Source organism: Salvia hispanica, chromosome 1 (assembly GCF_029641045.1).
Source record: "Salvia hispanica isolate PSC_SH4W2 chromosome 1, Shi_PSC_v1, whole genome shotgun sequence".
In the NCBI taxonomy this organism is placed as follows: domain Eukaryota; kingdom Viridiplantae; phylum Streptophyta; class Magnoliopsida; order Lamiales; family Lamiaceae; genus Salvia; species Salvia hispanica.
Window position 1 is genome coordinate 64,318,622 of NC_142692.1, and position 14,772 is coordinate 64,333,393.

At 32.6% G+C, this 14,772-nt stretch overlaps 2 protein-coding genes across 3 annotated transcripts; one reads left to right on the forward strand and one right to left on the reverse strand.

Moving 5' to 3' along the window:
• Positions 1–4,679: 4,679 nt before the first annotated feature.
• LOC125223071 (alcohol dehydrogenase-like 4) lies at positions 4,680–6,991 on the forward strand. Of its 2 annotated transcripts, none has more exons than XM_048126032.2 (10): positions 4,680–4,823; positions 4,886–5,022; positions 5,097–5,146; positions 5,240–5,568; positions 5,653–5,735; positions 5,825–5,900; positions 6,145–6,206; positions 6,396–6,491; positions 6,596–6,757; positions 6,842–6,991. In XM_048126032.2, the coding sequence occupies exons 1-10, from the start codon at positions 4,757–4,759 to the stop codon at positions 6,950–6,952; spliced, it is 1,173 nt and encodes a 390-aa protein (XP_047981989.1). In that variant the 5' UTR covers positions 4,680–4,756; the 3' UTR covers positions 6,953–6,991. The 2 variants fall into 2 exon arrangements, with proteins under 2 accessions (XP_047981989.1, XP_047981988.1); XM_048126031.2 differs by having other exon boundaries at positions 4,689–4,823; positions 4,874–5,022.
• A 54-nt stretch (positions 6,992–7,045) lies between these two features.
• On the reverse strand, positions 7,046–10,158 carry LOC125223072 (alcohol dehydrogenase-like 4). Its single transcript, XM_048126034.2, has 9 exons — positions 10,012–10,158; positions 9,803–9,939; positions 9,671–9,720; positions 9,197–9,528; positions 9,040–9,122; positions 7,937–8,074; positions 7,717–7,812; positions 7,452–7,613; positions 7,046–7,385 (listed from the first exon to the last, which is right to left on the reverse strand). Exons 1-9 carry the CDS (start codon positions 10,073–10,075, stop codon positions 7,275–7,277), a joined length of 1,173 nt encoding a protein of 390 aa, XP_047981991.1. The 5' UTR covers positions 10,076–10,158; the 3' UTR covers positions 7,046–7,274.
• Positions 10,159–14,772: the final 4,614 nt, after the last annotated feature.

The window sequence follows — 14,772 nt, forward strand, 5'->3', positions numbered from 1 at the left end:
TTTATAAACATTTCAAAATTATAAAATAAAACTACGGAAAGATTATTATTTAAGAATCAATTTTTACATGATTTAGCATATGAAATGTAGATAGTTTACTTTTACATTTAAGATTATTATAGTCGTGACACGCCAACAATATCATATGACTCACTCATGGTCTCAAGCAATGAAGCATAGCGACACCTTTTGCATTCATAGTCGTACTGTTCAACATATGTATATCCATATGAACCATTAATGTACTACATTAGAAATTCACATTCTTAAGTACATACTCGTTTCATTCCAAAATAAAATGGGTCAAGAGCTTTATTTTATATTGGAGATAGTAATAAAGTATGAGTGAAAATAAAGTAGAAATTAACGTGTTTCTATTAAGTAATGAGTCTCCCTAAGGTCCAAATCATTTACAATTCATGACTATTTTACTGAAACATACTAAACATACTGAAGAAATATGAAAAATTATACTCACTCCTTCAAAAATAAGAAATTTTAAGATGGCACAGATTTTAATCTTAAGTAAAAAGAAAATGAAAAGAAAAGTGTTTAGTAAATGAGTCACCCCTCATTGATGTCATCCTCAGATTGATCGATCCTTTTAAAACCTACCATAACAGAGGTAACTATCTCACAAAAATCATTATAAATACATTTTTATTTGGTTGGAGTTGATATTTGTATCCAATACAGAGGATACGAAAAAAGATATGTTTCGTCAAATCGTGAGAATAGTTGACAGTGGTTTAATTGGCCAAACGTGTTTCGCAATACAATACGTTACAATGAGGTTGCTACGAGAACAGAATCGCATCATGGAGGTAACATGGCAATACTCTCATTTGTGGCCTACTCAAGTCGTTCAATGGACTCAGAATATGATGTGCATCACCTATGCTCGCATCATAATGATCTCTAACAACGTTTTAGTTGCTTTTCTATATCACTATGTCAAACACTAATGTTATTATTCATGGAGGTAACATGGCAATACTCTCATTTGTGGCCTACTCAAGTCGTTCAATGGACTCAGAATATGATGTGCATCACCCATGCTCGCATCATAATGATCTCTAACAACGTTTTAGTTGCTTTTCTATATTACTATGTCAAACACTAATGTTATTATTCATTGAGGCTAACATCATTATTTCTTACTCTCTTCGTCCAAATTAAGTTGAGTTGTATTCAATTTTAGGATGTTCCGATTAAGATAAGTGACCAAGTCATTTCCTTTTTTGATAAATAATAAAAATATCACACTTACTTCATTCCATTACTCTCTCTTGTAAATGATCTATCTATGTGGCTTCTCTAAAGTTGATAAAGTAATAGAGAATGAGAAAAAAAAAGGTAGTGGAATAAGTGTTATTATGGGCAGGGGCGGACCTACACTAGGGCATGGGGGTCCCATGGAACCCCCAACAATTTCAGTTTTTAGAATATACTACTCCATCCGTCCCACGTTACTTGATGAGTTTTTTTTCGGCACGAGATTTAAGAAAGTTGTGTTTAGTGAATTAAATAAAGTAGAAGAGATGATAAAGTGAGAGAAAGAAGAGAGGTTAAATTAAAAGAAAGTAAGTGTGATTAGATGTTTTAGCTTTACCCAAAAAGAGAAATGACTCAAATAACTTGGGACGGATTAGGTTGAAATATGTAACGTGAGGTTGTCTAGCGCAAATGGCTAGCGCTTTAGTCTAAAATAAAACTCTGGAGAGCAGAGTTCAACTCCTGCCAGCGGTGCCACTAGTTTATTTTTTTCTACATTTGCTTTTCCTTCTTTTTCTGTGTCTTTTAAATTTCTATTTACATGTTTTATTTTTGTTTCTACATTTGTTTTTTCTTTTTTTTTTTTGGCTTTTAAATTTCTATCTTCAATTTTTTTTAACATACACTTTTGCAAAATGATGAAAAATTGTAAAATTTTCAATAATTAATAGTGATGGATATTAAATTTCTATTTATATATTTTATTTTTGTTCCCTCCGTCCGCGAATAGGAGTCCCGGTTGGCCATTTTCATCCGTCTGCCATTAGAAGTCCCGGTTAGACATTTTATCTTGGAAGTATAAAAAATGACCCCACTTTTCCCTTAATTTAGAAGCTGCAATTAATTTTAATCCACTTTGATTGCAAATAATAATATAAATGGGTCCCACATTTCACTATCACACACTTAAATTATTACATTCAAACTTTTCTTAAAACCCGCACCCAACTCAACTGGGACTCCTATTCGTGGACGGAGGGAGTACAATTTTTCAAAATGATAAAAATTGTAATTTTTATAATAATTAATGGTGGTGGATAAAAAGAAAAAAAAATATTACTATTATTGTTTATCGGTGCTACTGTGTTTAGTCATAAAAAAGAGAATTCATGCTTTTGTAACAGTGTCGACACTATTTTTAAGGACAATCACAATATGTATTTCTAGTTACATACCATCAACAACCTATTATTTGATACTTAATGTTCATCTATATCTCTTACAACTCTCTGCCATCATGCTACGACTACTTTCGATGATACCAAAATATATCATAATATTAATTATAATTTGGATCCTGAGAGTTGAAATCATGCATCCGCCATTGATTATGGGATCCATATTATAAATGATATGCAATATTATTATTTGTTGAATTTTTTTTATATTTAGATTTGTCTAATTTTGAGTGATGACCCAAAATAGTAAAATTAGTTTATTTTTTTTGGAAGCCAGTAAATAACTAATAATTGGATTATCATGTAAGGAATGATTTATAGACTTTTGTCGTGATTATATGTCTTATCATCCAACCGACATTTATAGACAGATCACTGTACCGGCACACATGACTTGTGTCGTGTTTGATAATGATATGACAAAGTTACACAAATCGTATTATTAAATGAGCTAACGGCTGAAATAATTAATCATAAAATTAAGTTTGTTTTTAGTGTCCATATTAGGTTCCATGTCCTCTTTGGACGTAAAAAGTCCTTTTTAATTTCATCAATTTTGTGTAGGATTCATGTCGTCATTGCTCGCAAAAGACTTCTAATCTCATGCAAAAGTCCTTTCTATATATATTCAAATGGTTGGTGCCAACTTTGATGGACACAATTGCATGTTCTAATCAAGTTTTAATAATAACGGTCAAATTTAATTGAGAAATAATAATTTTTGGTTCATTAGGTTTTTATGCTAATGGATTTTATTGTATTACTCCTTTAAATTTTTTTGTTTCATTAAGTCTTTATAGTATGTATTTTTTATTTAATACTCATGTGTTTATTTTTAAATTTGTTAAATTATTATTTAAAGGACTCTAAAATTTAAATAACTATTATTGTGTTAGTTGAATTTATTTATTTATTTTGATATTAATTCAGGTGCAATATCGACTCAAGAATCGTTGGTAAAATGAAAATTTTATTGATATTGCTAGTTATCAACTTATAAAATTTTCATCTTCTAATAATATTTGAATATTCTCACTGAATTTATATTAAAAATAAGAGGAAAAAATTAATTTAATTAAAAGTATAAAAATCTCCTAAAAGAAAATGAATTAGTATAAAGACCTATGAAATGAAAATTGTAAAATGACCTAATGAAATAAAATCCGTTAGTATAAGAACCTAATGAACTAAAAATTTGTGAAAAAGACCTAATGAAATAAAATGTATTAGTACAAGGATCTATTTTTGCCTAAATTGTTAATTGAGGATTGGTAAATTCTATGTGATACTCGCCATTAATTAGTGCCCGGTTATATTTTTTTTATCAATTAAAAATAGCTATATGTATATAAATAAATCAACTTTTGCTATTTTATTTTTTTAACTGACTTTTAAAATTTGTATCATTATAAAATTTGGATTCGTCAAATTTCTCCCACTAAATAATTTACGCCTCAATAAAAAACATGGCAAATAAAAAATCTTATAGTTAAAACGACCTCATTTAATTTATTATAAAATTATAATAAAATTTAAAAATAAAAATTATTGATAAAAAGTTGTGTATTTACATTTAAATTATCCCTACAAATTTTCATTAATTTCTACTTAGAATTTATGAAAATGTATTTTAAAGACGAATATCAATCTAGCTTGAAGATATATGAATTGCTGTGCATAGACTAGCTAAAAAGAAGTTATGTAGTGATCCTTTAGTTCATAATTACTTATCACTAGTTGACTCGATTCAAATTTTAAGACAATGTGAGTAAAAAGTTAGTGAATTGTAACTTTAATTTTATAATTTTAATAAAATGTGAGTAAAATATAAAGTTTATTACCAAAAATATTTAAAAATAAATGTACATGGACCGGATTAAAAAGAATTTTTTGATAAGTATAGGTGGACAATAGTTAATGTACAACTGGTTGCAAAATCGATTGAACAGACTAAAAGTACCGAAGTTTCTTTGTAATTTGATTTTCAAACATTAATTTGCAATAGCCCATTAATCATGAATACTAAATTTTCATATTGGCCGATTTTATTCAATTGATCTTCACTACGCTCACAAAAAGAATCATTTAAGTTTTTGATACACTAATACCTTATGATTTAACATTACACCTCTCATTACTTTAGAAAAATACCACTTCTCAGTTCTCCCAACTCACATATATACAAAAATAGGTTTATTTATTTCGCCCTTTTTCTATTAAGTCACGGAACACATGCACTTATTGCCTATAAATATGAGTATAAAAGTAGAAAACAGAAACAACATCAAAGATTAGATAAAACAATGGGTAGTAATGGCAACAAGGATTCAATTTCAAATGATACAATCGGAAAAGTTATTACATGCAAAGGTATATTAATATCATCATTGATCATGTTTCTTACTGCATAATTAATAAAGGTTGTGTTATAGCCGCGGTGGCGTATGGTCCGGGGCAGGCATTGGTGGTGGAGGACATTCGGGTGGATCCTCCTCAGAAAATGGAGCTCCGGATTCGGGTACTCTTCACTTCCGTCTGCCACACCGATCTCACTTATTGGCGCGGCCAGGTATCAATATATGATTAAAACATCGTAATAATAAAATTATGAACCATTCTCAATCTTAATTTGCTGTGGTGAAGGATGAAGCTCAGCGCATTTACCCTCGGATCTTTGGGCATGAAGCTTCTGGGTAAGAAATAGAATATATATATTAGTACTTAATTACAATAGTACGTAGAGTAATAGGAGTACTAAGTTATGTGAGATGATTAATATAATGTAGTGTGGTGGAAAGCGTGGGAGAAGGTGTGAGCGATCTGGAAATAGGAGACCATGTGGTCCCCATTTTCAACGGCGAATGTGGAAAATGTGTCTACTGCAATTCAAGCAAGACCAATCTATGCGAGAAATTCAGAGTTGACACAGCGAAAAGCACGATGGCCAATGACCGGAAGTGCCGATTTTCAACAAAAGAGGGGAAGCCCATCTTTCATTTCCTCAACACTTCCACCTTCAGTGAATATACGGTGGTTGATTCAGCTTGTGTGGTTAAGGTTGATCGCGAAGCCTCTTTGAACAAAATGTCTCTCCTTAGTTGTGGAGTTTCTACGGGTGACCATCATTAGCATCTCAATTCTATTATTCATAAATTTAATTAATTAAAATACAAATACTAATTGTAGTAATTATACATAGGTGTAGGAGCAGTGTGGAATACGGCTGACGTGGAGGAGGGGTCTACTGTCGCTGTTTTCGGTCTTGGAGCTGTGGGATTGGCTGTAAGTATTGATTCTATATATGAATATAAATATTAACATAAAAAATGTACTCCTATTTGATGTCTGTAATCTGAATGCGAACTGGAAAGGTGGTTGAAGGGGCCCGAAGCAGAGGAGCTTCAAGAATAATAGGAGTGGATGTAAACCCACACAAATCTTCCAAAGGTAGGACTCACTAATTGTATTTAACATAAATCAATTTCCTATATGTAGTACCTCATTTGAACATAACAAAAAAAATTGTGTGCCATAAATTTGAAGAATAACTGATATCATAGCTAATTCGCTAAAATTTGTCCGATATTCAACTAAATTGTGAAATAAATTAAAACGTCAACATATTTATGGATCGGATCAGTTGCAATGCGAAGCTAAGTATATGATGTTGGTTATTGTTATTTTTGTACAGCTCAAGCAATTGGAATTACAGACTTCATAAATCCCATGGAACTCGACAAGCCAACACACCAGGTCAGATATTAATGTTGCTTATAAAAATGCATAGCTAGGGAGATGATAAATAAAAAGAGAGATCAAAGAAATATGTATGGGACCTAATTGATGAAGTAAATGAGTATATAAAAGGTCTGAAGATTAGGAGTTTATTGGTTTTGATTTTTGCATACGAATTTAACATTACTATGATTGTGAATATTGCAGAGAATAAGGGAAATGACGGAAGGAGGTGTTGATTATAGCTTTGAGTGTGCAGGAAACTTGGATGTCCTCCGTGAGGCCTTTCTCTCTACTCATGATGTAATTTTACTTTCTTCCTTTCTTTTTTTTACGCAGTTACTATATCACTAATTTGTCGACATGGAGAAAGAGTTTCGATAATGTAGTTTTGATTTTTGGTGTAGGGGTGGGGTTTGACAGTAATATTAGGAGTGCATCCTACACCAAGATTGCTGCCCCTCCACCCAATGGAGCTGTTTGAAGGGAGAAGAATAGTGGCTTCGGTTTTTGGTGATTTCAAAGGGAAATCCCAACTGCCACATCTTGCAAACCAGTGCATCAAAGGGGTACATAACAAAAGAGAACAAATTTAATTAAATAGACATCATGCATGACTAGTGTTTGTTTGTAACAATTATGCTATTCTTCAGGTGGTGAAGTTGGATGAATTTATCACACATGAGATGCCATTTTCCAGGATTAATGAAGCTATGCAGTTACTCAGTGATGGCACTTCCTTAAGATGCCTTCTACATCTTTGATCTTCTCATGGGATTGATAAATAATACTACTGTTTTTTATATGGCTGCTGCTTCTCAATGTAATTCCATTTATATTACTTTGGAGACTATAAGTATATCTATCTCAAAATTAAACGATAAATAAATCACGAGTTACAACTCATAAAAGCTCAGTTGATAGAAGTATACAAAGAGCATAGGCTCAACATATCTAACGTGATTTATAAGTAGTTCCCAATCACAGAAACACCAACCTAGTAAATAAAACAGCAACCATACATACCCACATTATTATGTAACACCATGCACGCCCATAATAATATTAATTAAGCTATAATTAAGTTCAAAGGTGTAGAAGGCATCTCAAGGACTTGCCCTCAAGGAGTAATTGCATGGCATCATTGATCTTGGAAAATGGCATTTCATGTGTGATGAATTCATCCAACTTCACCACCTGAAATATAGAGCATTTAGTTAGAAAGGGGTTATAAATTAACTATTTTGTGTGTATTTAAGTTACCCCTTTAGTGCACTGATTGGCGAAATGAGGCAGTTGGGATTTTCCTTTGAAGTCACCAAATACTGAAGCTACTATTCTTCTCCCATCAAAGAGCTCCATTGGATGGAGGGGCAGCAATCTTGGTGATGGGTGTACACCTAATAGTACTGTCAAACCCCACCCCTACACCAAAAATCAAAATACTTTTAGCACACTTATATTAAAAGAGAGTTCAAAATGGTGAAATTACTTAATGATAGATTAGAAAAAGAAAGAAGATTATTACATCATGTGTGGACAAAAAGGCCTCCCGGAGAACATCCAGATTTCCTGCACACTCAAAGCTATAATCGACACCACCGTCCGTCATTTCCCTTATTTTCTGCATCAATGTTTATTTTAATATTGGTGATTAACATCCTTAATCAAACAAAATACAAGTTTAGTACTTACAACATCTTTTGTTAGAAAATGAGAATGGTTTTGAATTTATTTAATTCAAGTACCTGGTGAACTGGCATGTCCAACTCTTTGGGATTTATGAAATCTGTGATGCCAATTGCTTGGCCTTTGATTTGTTTGTCTGAGTTGATGTCCACTCCAATAATTCTAGATGCGCCACGTACCCTTGCCCCCTCTACCACCTACACATTCAATCAAACCCCAGATCTAGGTGACTTTAATACGTCTAATCAATACTCCCTCGTCCACCAAAAAGACAAGTTTTGCCATTTTGGTCTAAATACAAAACAAAGTTCAAAAAGAAAAGTTTTCAACTAATACTAACCATACACATCTTTTTAAATGTGGACCCCATAATCAGCTAACACTCATTCCACTATCATTTCTTTCCTCTTATTTTTTTCTATCTCTCTCTTACTTTACCAATTATGTATTAAAACTCGTACCGTTCACAATCTCGTCTATTTTTAGTGGACGAAGAGAGTATTATTTGTCGTCTTATGTTTGTAGTACTAGTAGTCAATATAAGATGAAGAAACTTAAATGATAGTAGTAAACTTTTAGATTAATTCAAAATAGCATAAAGAGTTGATTTTTGTCTCATTGTCAGAGGTGTTTATCAAAAATGTCTCATTGTTTAGATAATTAATTTTCCCATCTCAAGATAGATGTCACACTTTCTTTTTTAGTTTATCTCTAAAAAATGTCACATTTCATTTTTGGAACAATTCACTCTCACATTAATATATAAAGGAATATATTTTTTCTCTTCATTTAATATAAAACATCTCCTAAAATCATGTGTTATCGTCTATCATCTAAGTCTGACATCTGCCTCGGAGACATCTACCTTGGAACGAATCGCAGCTTTTGAGTTTTGCTCATAATTCATGCAGCATTCATTACAAAACATTTTATTCTAAAAAATAAAATAATGGTTACCGATGAGACATTTTCAGATAAATTATCAAACATTGGGAAAATAGACATTTACCTTTAAATATATGAATTTAAGTTGAACCGGATATTATTCTAGATTGACAGGGATAGAGTAATATACTACATGAATATATAGATATTAGTACTACTTAGGATATATGTGGCATTCTAAAAATGGAAAATGTGATGATGAGTTGAAAAAACTTACCGCCAATCCTACAGCTCCAAGTCCAAAGACCACCACAGTTGATCCTTCCTCAAGGTCAGCCGTATTCCAGACGGCACCAAGACCTAGTTTACAAGTCAATCTCATTAATATTAGTATAATTTTATATAATAAATTCAATTAAGATTAAGATGGTTACCAGTAGAAACTCCACAACTAAGGAGAGTCATATTCTTCATGGAGGCTTCCCGATCAATCTTAACCACACAAGCTGAATCAAGCACCGTATATTGGGTGAAGGTAGAAGTGTTGAGGAAATGGAAGATGGGCTTCCCCTCTTTTGTCGAAAACCGGCACTTCCCGTCGTTGGCCATCGTGCTTTTAAAGGGATTCACTCTGAATTTCTCGCATAAATTGGTAGTCTTGTTTGATTTGCAGTAGACACATTTTTCACATTCGCCATTGAAAATTGGGACAACATGGTCTCCTATTTCCAGATCACTCACACCTTCTCCCACACTTTCCACCACTCTACGTCACCACAAAATTTGACCTCCACTTATTAGACATCCCATGAGCTATAATAATACTACTTTTTTGACCATAACAAACATTATTGTTCAGACTACCACCTTTTACAATAAAAATAAAAATAAAAATAATGAGTTCTTACCCAGAAGCTTCGTGGCCCAATATCCGAGGGAAGGCTTGTTGGGCTTCACTCTTTAAAAAATTAACTTGTTAATTAGGAAAATAAAAGTGAGAATATAATAATTAATGGATAATTGAGGATATGTTACTATACCTCTCCTTTCCAAGCGCTGAGATCGGTGTGGCATATCGAAGTGAAAAGCACTCGGATTCGGACCTCCATTTTCTGAGGCGGATCCACCCGGATCTCTTCCACCACCAGCGGCTGCCCCGCCGCGTACGCCACCGCCGCTGCAAATTAAGTCCGATCATTGCAAATTACAATCCTATTCAAACCATAATATATTAATTATGATGATGTACCTTTGCATGTTATAACTTTTCCGACGGTCTCACTCGAAATAATATTGCTTCCCAAGCTGCCCATTGTTTGGTCTGTGTGTGGAAATTGCAATGTGTGACGAACCCAAAAGAGCTATACCATGTTATATATTGGGAAAAAAAAAGAGTACTATGCTGCGTGTCAGAAATGGTGTCTTTGAGTTTGACTCATACCCATTTTTTAATTTTCCAATTTAATTTGTCCCATAGTGGCGGCTCTTTTCAATGTATCAACTTGGTATAAAAATCTAACAAATATGTCATCAAAAATCGGAGTTCACATTCAACAAAATCATTTATTAGACCTGGTTAATATTTTAAGGCATGGGTCTTGCTATGTTTATTAAATACTTTGCCACCTTTTAGGAGGTCGGGGCCCATCTCTGGCCATAACTTAGTCAATATATATATCACTTGACTGTATTTATTAAATACGACCTATATCTTGGAATTAATTAGGTCAACAGATTTTATCCATTTTTATTTGAAATATTTAATTTGTAAAATAATGAGGGTTGTGATGAAGAGTTTCCTCTCCAAATGGGTCTGAATATTGGATCACATCAATTTTATATGGTTGGGCTGGTCGTCTTAAAGATGATATTTCAGCTTGAAATCGGATACACCAGTATATGAGAGTGATGACAAAAAAATTTCATAGTAAATAAATGAGAGTCTAAATGTAACAAAATTGATTGAGCCTTATATACATGTGCATGATTGTCATTTAACGAGCTGAGGAAATATAATCTCTCAATGTTATGAGAGAATTTGGAGATTGAACCAGTGATTGACCCTTAAAAAGATGCAAAAAAAAGTTTGATCTCGTTTGAAATGTTTGAAAAACTTTTCTCTACGCAATTGGAAGACAATGAAAGGAAACAAAATCTTAAATGAGATTTTTGTGAATAGTTCATGACTTTACTATCAACACCCAACTTCCATCAATAATATGAGCAATTTGCAATATGAGTGAGGTCATTATTGACACTTGACAGGGACACATATTTATGCCAATAGTCCAAACTCCAAAGTCAATTTCCACCAATTTAAGCCCAACTTTAAAATCGAGAAAAAAATGTTTATTTTGAAAATTGGGCACTCTAGACTAAAGGTTGGTGTTCAAATTTTTCCTTCTCATCTCATTTCAAGCTGAATGACGGTTGGAGATAAGTCGGGGGATGGATGGACTGGACTTAGGAAATCGTCGACAACGCGTATATTCTTAATATGGCGAGGATCATAATTTGTGGGTATTGCTTGATCCATAGTTCTCCTTAGTTTGCTGCTTGATTTGATGATGCTAGTTTGTACTAGTATTGATTTCTTTGGAGTAATGCTCAGCATGGGGTATTTTTTTTAGTTGACTTTTCTCTTGGTGTAGTCTTTGACTTTCTATCTCACTAATTCCTATCTTGAGCTTACATTAAAAAATGTTAATGGTCCAAATTCCAACATGTTAATTAATTCAGTTTAAATATTGAAGCAATATATATAATTAATATTATTTGTACCGAAATATGTGATGTCTAAAAAATATAAAGTATCTCGCCATCAAACCATGACAATAACAATACATCAATCTCTCTATTATTTTCTTCAAATTAATAAATTTCAGTAGGATGGATGCTACGAGTGTGCATAAAAATAGTTTTATTGCGATTAAGGGCCAAGGGGGATTTGATTTTCAAGGGATGTATTTGGGCTGGGCATGCGATGAAGAGAGCTAGGAAATAGGTATGGGCCAATATTATTCATAAAGAGAATTGGAGTTGGATGGCAAAGGAGTGCTCAGCCAACTAGCCATGTTTTAATTACGTCTTTTCCATTCCCAGTTTCGGTAATAGTTTTTTTTCTTTTTTTTGCGGAAACAGTTGTGCAGCTGAATCAATTTGGTATAAGGAGGAAAGAGCAAACATATTATAATTAATTAATAATAAAACCTTAGAAATTTGGCCAGGCTTACAGATTGTGAAGAGTTTGGAAAGTAACACATACTACTACATAGTACCTAGGGTGTGAAAGAAACTAAATTCGAGTGTGAGCTTCGTATTTCGTGAAGAGTTACAAATTCACGTACGACACAAATATCTGAAATCTTATTCAAGTAACAAATGTTGGATATTACTATTTATCATCATATATTCTTCTGTTAGGATTTGTATACTGAAAAACATATTTTGAGCATGTTGCACGGATAAAATTGTTTGTACATAATAAATTCTACAATCCAATTTTAACCCAAGGCGAGAAGAAGTAATTTTATCACATTGATATTTGCTTGTGCATTTATAAGATGTTTCTCAAACATTTAAATGTATAAGAAGCAAATAAGTCTAATTCTCCTACATACTAGACTGGTCGTGAACGACGTTCACAGAAGGTGACGCAGTCGATTCTTTGTAGAAGAGAAATAGAATTTCACAACCTAGATAGGCTTTGGCTAGCTATCGTGAAAGGTTGCAGTGTCAGTCCACATGTTTTCTTACCTTAGAAAATAAACGACACTGGTGTGGTATAGTACTGAAGGATCTAACAGTTGAGATAAGTCTTTCTTGCTATTTATTGAAAGACGAGGTCTCGGTGATTGTTATTTCTTAATCATTGTTGATATAACATTGAGAATACGATATTGATTATGCACTACTTTGATTTATCAAATGGTGCGGATTTTTCGCAATCCAAGAATCCTGGTATCTTGGGTAGTGGTGATCAATGTCTAGAGGTGCTAGTATTGTTATTGCAATGAATCGTGTGGTGGGTGAGTCCAGTTTGATAATATCCTCAAAAGGTGTTCGAAAAAGGTTTTATTATTCAGAAACCCAGCCGGTTGGAATTTATTCCAGAATAATAAATAAAGATTTTGAACTAGACAACTCTTGGAAAAAGATATTAATTAATTAAAGTCAAATAGCATACTTAAATTAATTAATAGATATTTATATCTTAAACACGGAAATAATAAATTAAAGAGGTAAAGCCCGGACTACTCGTAATTTGGGATTGGACGGACAGTCAATATTATTATACTATATTGGATGATAATATTATTCTGTTTGGACTTGTATTAAATTGGGGCTCAATTTAATTAGTAAAAGTCCAACAGGTTTGGCCCAAGTCCAACCTCCATGGATCTCTAATCTTGGCCAATAATAACTCTATATAAAGGAGATTAGACAGAAGACAAACGAATGAATTTATAATTAACGTTCTACTCTCCAGAATGAACGATTTTTTCAGTTCTCTCCAGATCTGAAATTTTCTTCTTTCTAATCAAGCCATTTTCAATTCTGACAAGCTTTGCCCACCCAAAGGTCATTATCTGATTTCGGGATACAGATTAGAAGATTCGTGGTTGAGTACGAAGAATATCACATGGAGAAGGCGCAAGCAATCGTCGATTCTTTGGAGAATCAGATCGGTAATTCTAAACCATAGGAATTCATGAATTAGAGTTTAATTTCCTTAAGCATAAATTTATATGCGTTCTTGAATGCAATTGATTGTTTAACATGTGGTTAATTGATCCCATAATCAGTCAAATAGATCTAAATGCATGATTTATTTGTTTATGTATGAATTCCGCTGTGCAAGGGGCACCAATCCCCAACATATTCAAGAATATATAATTGAATATAAATTAAACAAGATCTTCGAATAACTGCAACATGTATTTCACGTAAAACCATAAACATAATAGGATCTAAATATACCTTGGCGATCCATAGCGGAAGCGATTGAGGAAGGAGGAGACGATTTTCTTGAACTTTTTTCGGGTAGTGGCGCAACTCCAACTCCAGGGATTTGTTTCTCTCTCTGTTCCTCGTTTATGTGTTCTCTGTAATGTGTGTGATTTAATGAGATCACCACACTTGTATTTATAGGAAGAGAGAGGACAAACCCTAATTATAGAAAAAAAACATTAAAACTCTTTTCATCAAATTATAAAAAAAACATTAAAACTCTTTTCATCAAAATGACTATTTAAAATAATTAACGGGAGCCATTTCTTTTTACCAATATAGCCGAATCAATGGAATTGATTATTAGAAATCATGATATTATATATTGGTCGAATAGTTTGACCCCTTTATAGGAATTAAATATTTCCTCAATAATTTCTATGATCTTATTCTTCCAAAGTCGACCACTTTATAGGAATTAAATATTTCTTCAATAATAAGTTATATGATCTTACCAAAGTCAATCATCAATTGTCATTTATACCATATATTTACTTGAATGACTAATTAGTGGTAAATATACAACATTATATATGAATATCCTATTTTCCTTAATAGCAATAAACTAATAGGAAACATATATTTTTAGTCAACAATTAATGACTAACCAGAAAACGACCCGTTAAAAACAACATATTCAATTAATAGCTAATTAATTAGAAAAAATATGTCTTATACCAAGTTAATGTATTACATCAAAAATCCAATTGGATTCTATCACATGTCATATATGTGAGGCATAAAACTTACATTTTTCTACTTGGCGAATATGTGGGAAACAAAGTTTTCGATTCTCCTACTTGTCACACGTGACAGAGCCATAGTAAAATAGACATAACATAAGGTGCGCATAATATTGGACTTTATAAATACCTTCATTATTGGCAGACATAAGTATTATATTAGTGAGACTATTGATGTGGGTCATAGCGGGCATATATCAGTCGGTCGATATAGTTCATTTCATGTACCACATCATCAATAACCGCACTAAAATAAT

What these genes read in the sequence shown, in the direction of transcription:
- LOC125223072 (XM_048126034.2), bottom strand. Translation starts at nt 10,075, where the DNA reads ATGGGCAGCTTGGGAAGCAATATTATTTCGAGTGAGACCGTCGGAAAA. An exon ending in TTGGGCCACGAAGCTTCTGG is followed by an intron (nt 9,529 to 9,670) that starts GTAAGAACTCAT and finishes GTGGTGACGTAG; the next exon opens with AGTGGTGGAAAGTGTGGGAG. An exon ending in CCAATCAGTGCACTAAAGGG is followed by an intron (nt 7,386 to 7,451) that starts GTAACTTAAATA and finishes TCTATATTTCAG; the next exon opens with GTGGTGAAGTTGGATGAATT.
- LOC125223071 (XM_048126031.2), top strand. Translation starts at nt 4,757, where the DNA reads ATGGGTAGTAATGGCAACAAGGATTCAATTTCAAATGATACAATCGGA. An exon ending in TTGGAGCTGTGGGATTGGCT is followed by an intron (nt 5,736 to 5,824) that starts GTAAGTATTGAT and finishes CGAACTGGAAAG; the next exon opens with GTGGTTGAAGGGGCCCGAAG. An exon ending in CCTTTCTCTCTACTCATGAT is followed by an intron (nt 6,492 to 6,595) that starts GTAATTTTACTT and finishes TTTTTGGTGTAG; the next exon opens with GGGTGGGGTTTGACAGTAAT.